The sequence below is a fragment of the Oratosquilla oratoria genome, chromosome 3 (genome assembly GCF_046742065.1).
Source record: "Oratosquilla oratoria isolate Oo_2021 chromosome 3, ASM4674206v1, whole genome shotgun sequence".
NCBI lineage: Eukaryota > Metazoa > Arthropoda > Malacostraca > Stomatopoda > Squillidae > Oratosquilla > Oratosquilla oratoria.
This window is the reverse complement of record NC_134779.1, coordinates 48,913,611-48,918,610: the sequence shown is the minus strand read 5'-3', so window position 1 is coordinate 48,918,610 and position 5,000 is coordinate 48,913,611. Positions and strand designations below refer to the sequence as shown.

Here is a 5,000-nt window from a genome sequence, read left to right as displayed (position 1 = left end):
TTATATTGTTGTATATTTTTATATATATATATGTATATTATATATTTATTATATATATATATATGTATAGATTTATATATTTTATATTTATTTATAATATATATTTTATATATATATATATATGTATATTATATATGTATATATATATGTTTATTATATATATATATATTATATATAGATATGTAATAGTTAATATATGTATATTATGTATATTATATTATATATATGTATATTATGATATATTATTATAATATATATTATTTATATATATATATCATATATGTATATTATAGTTAGATATATAATATATATATATATATATGTATATTATATATATATATATATATATATTATTTATGTTTATTACATTAATATATATATATGTTATTATATATTATATTTATAGTATGGTATATTATTTATATATAAATATGTATATTTGTATATTATATATAGTATATTATTATTATATATATATATAATATATATGTATATATATGTATATATATATATATTATATATATGTATATATATATTATATATATGTATATATATATATTAATATACATATATGTTAATATAATTGTATATATTGTATATATGTATAATGGTGTATATATATATGTATATGTGTATATATATATAATTAATATATTATGTATAATTATATATTGTATATTTTGTGTAATTTTATATATATATATATATGTATATTATTTATTATATATATATATTTGTATATATATATGTATATATATGTATATATATGTATATATATATATGTGATAATATATTTATGTATATATATATGTATATGTATTTATATATATATGTCTATATATATTTGTATATATATGTATATATATTTATATATGTATTTATTTATTATATATATTATATAGTATATTATATATATATATATGTATTTATATATTTTATTATATATATGTATAAATATGTATATATATATGTATATATTTATGTATATATAATATATATAATGTTATATATGTATATGTGTATAAATATATGTATTATATGTATATATATGTTTTATTTAATATATATATTATATGTATATTATATATAATGTATATGTATATATAAATATGTATATGTATATATATATGTGTATATGTATATAAATGTTTCTTATATGTATATATATATGTGTATATATATATGTATATATATATATATGTATAATATATATATGTTATATTATATTTGTTGTATATATATATGTATATTTATTTATGTATTATATATATTATTATAGTAATATATATATGTGTATTATATATATATGTATATTTATATATATATTTATATTATTTATATGTATATGTATATTTTTGTATATGTATTATATTATATATGTATATATATATATGTATTTATATATGTATTTGTATATAATATTTATTTACATGTTTATATATATTGTATATATATATATGTATATATATATATGTATATATATATGTATATATATTTATGTTTATATATATGTATATGTATATATATATTTATATGTTTATTTATATGTATATATATGTATATATATATATGTATATGTATATATTTGTATATATATATGTATTTGTATATATATATATGTATATGTATGTGTATATATATGTGTATATATGTATAGTATTATATATATGTGTGTGTATATAAATATGTATATGTATATATATATGTATATATATATATTGTATATGTATATATATATGTATATGTATATATATATGTATATGTATATATATATGTATATATATATGTATATATGTATTATATTTATGTATATATATATGTTATATATATGTTATATATATATGTATATGTATATATGTATGTATATATATATATGTGTATCGTATATATGTATATATATATATGTATGTGTATATATGTGTATTATATGTGTATATTATATGTGTGTATGTATATTATGTGTATATATATGTGTATATATATATGTGTATATATGTATGTATATATGTGTATATATGTGTTTATATGTGTATATAATGTATGTATATATGTATATATATATAATATAATATATATATATATATATATATATATATATTTATAATATATATATGTGTATATATGTGTATATTTTTAGATATATATATATATTATATATATTATATTTATGTGTATATATATGTGTATATAATTATTATATGTGTATATATATATGTGTATATATATGTGTATATATATATGTGTATATATATATATATATATATATTATGTGTATATATATATGTGTATATATATATATATATATAATATTTGTATATATATATGTGTATATATATATATATATTTATATATGTATTTATATGTATATATGTGTATATATATATGTGTATATATGTGTGTATATATATATATGCATGTGATTATATGTGTATATTTGTGTATATATAACATATGTATATATATAGTATATGTTATAGTGTGTTGTGTGTCTATGTGTATGTATATGTATATTATATAAATATATATATATATATATATATATTTATATATAAGGTGATGAAAGGTTATATATATATATATACTATATATATATATATATATATATATATATATATGTGTGTGTGTGTGTAGTATACATATATATATATGTGTGTGGGTATATATATATATATATATATTATGTGTATGTATATATATATATATATATGTGTATGTATATATATATATATATATATATATATATATATATATGATATTTATGTAAGCCCAATGAGATACAAACTATCCCAGTAATAATGTGACATGGCAATTTCTCTTATATAGCTGCATTTTATAAGTTTATTTCTTCGAATAGGGCATCAAGAAAATGCTATGGTAGAATTTTTGGAATGATTCAGAGAAGATTTAGATTGGCTTTTCTCTGTCCAGCAAGTATCTTAGGGCTGCATGAGGCCAGCAGCTACAAGAGTGCAACATTGGCCAACCTGGTGCAGAGGAGCTGTGTACTGGCCAGTTCTTTACCACAGGTTTTTGCATAGTTTTGCATGCAACAAGTACCCATTATTATGATTATTATTATATTTTTATTATTATTATTATTAGTATTAACCTGTATTTGTTAATATTGATATTCATTATATTTTGGGGAAAAATAAAGAAATTTTTCACACTGGATGAATAGGAAGAGTTCATGGATGCATCAGGTTATGGAGTCAGTTGTATTGCTTATTCCATTTATTTTTTATGCATTTTCTTTGCTCCCCTTTTCTTGCCATATAAACCATTTTAACCCAGATTGATGCCTTGTCCTCTGGTCAGCTTCTGTCCCATCCAAGTCATATTCATTCTATTTGTATGGTTAAATTGACTGTAGGGGAGGTGCAAGGATCTGCACCTTTGCTTAACCTGCTTTCTTTTGACATAATTACTTCCTTACTATAATGCTGTATACTAAAGTGTCACAATATCGTTACAATTTTTTTTTTAAACAATTCCCACACTCTGAAGGCATTACAAGCATTATGAGGCTGCTGATGACCATATTGTGTGAATGTAGTGACTGCAATGTCTTTTGTCCCCAGAGTTCTGCAAGGGCATCACATAACAAATTACAGGTTTTGTAGTTTAGTTGTGAGTTTCATTACTGTGATGGCATAGGAAGGCCTGTCTTCACCTGATACTCTCTTTATAAACAAGTTTTATAAATCCATGGATAAACTTTTGAGGCTATATAGTATAAGCAGGACACCCATTTATTTGAAAATATATACAATGCATGTGTGTTTGTGTGTATGTTTTTTTGTGTGTAAAACAAATGAGCTTTTCTTGGGGCAGCAAAAAGTAAATCACAGCCTTCATAGTGTTGGTATTGATCTGGTGCCCAGACAAGCTGAGTGTGTTTCCAAATCTTGTGTTTGCCGTCTGTGGCATCATCTATGATTTGAAGACTTTGCCCCACCCCCCATTTTTTTTTCTTTTTTTTTTTTCAATGCACTACCATCATTTTAGATGGTTTCCTTTTTCATTCTTTTCATTGATTCCTTGTTACTAGAGGACTATTCATGATAAAAAGCTAAAGGCAATAGTATTATCATAACTTGTACCTGTGATGAGACTAGATGATTCCTTCATGTGGGAGCTTTTCTTTCCACTTTGTTAAATAACGAGTTGCTATGCTGCTGTGGTTAAGCCTTTTTTCTCTCCAACATTTCATATTTTTCATAGCTACTGGAGAAATCTTTTCTTTTTATTCTTCCTTTTCTTCCTCATCATTGTCTCCTCATCCTCGTACTTTAATTCCTCCTCCTCTTCCTCCTCTTTCTCCTGCTTCTCCTCCTCTTGCTCCAGCTTTTCCCTCTGCTTTTCCTAATCCTACTGTTTCTCCTCTTCCTCCTCCTCCTTCTTCTCTTCCTCATCCTCTAACTCCTCTGGCTTCTCCTCCTTTTCTTTCTGCTTTTCCTAATCCTGTTGTTTCTTTTCTTCCTCCCTTTCTTCTGCTGTTCCTCCCACTTTCCCTAATCCTACTGTTTCTCTTCCTCCTGCTCCTCCTCCTCTTCCATCAGTTCAAGGGTGAACATTTTGCATTAGAAGGTCTGTAGGCATTTTTGGTTCTTATACAAAAGTTGTACTCTTAATTACAAAACTTGATCTTGCTGATGTTCAGTTGCTGAATAGTTGTGCATGGTTGTACAACATATGTCTGCTTATTGCCAGGCAGAGAAAGCTCAAGAAGTAAAAAAAAAAAAAAAAAATGTTGCAACATGGATGTGGTGGTGATGTGATATAAAAAAAAAAATTATATATTACCAGTCTTATTATCACTATTATTAATATTCTTGTGAAGAAGAAAGAAGTGGTTGCTGCTGCTGCTGATGGTACTACTATGACTTATTACTACATCTGATGTGGATGAGTTTAGGTGGTGAACCAGTGAGTGAAACAGTTATAAAAAGGGCGATGGGATAATGTGTGATACAGAAGATGGATACAATTGAAAAAAT

General features: G+C 21.9%; 1 protein-coding gene across 2 annotated transcripts in view; it reads left to right on the top strand.

The window, feature by feature from the left end:
• Positions 1-3,045, top strand: part of LOC143022228 (uncharacterized) — an 88,320-nt gene extending 85,275 nt beyond the window's left edge. The window contains exon 11 of one of the 2 annotated variants that reach the window (XM_076180347.1): positions 2,855-3,045. In XM_076180347.1, coding sequence (XP_076036462.1) covers positions 2,855-2,892 — 38 coding nt within the window. In that variant the 3' untranslated portion in view covers positions 2,893-3,045. The remainder of the gene's footprint in view (positions 1-2,854) is intronic. The other variant, XM_076180363.1, reaches the window with a different exon arrangement.
• Positions 3,046-5,000: the final 1,955 nt, after the last annotated feature.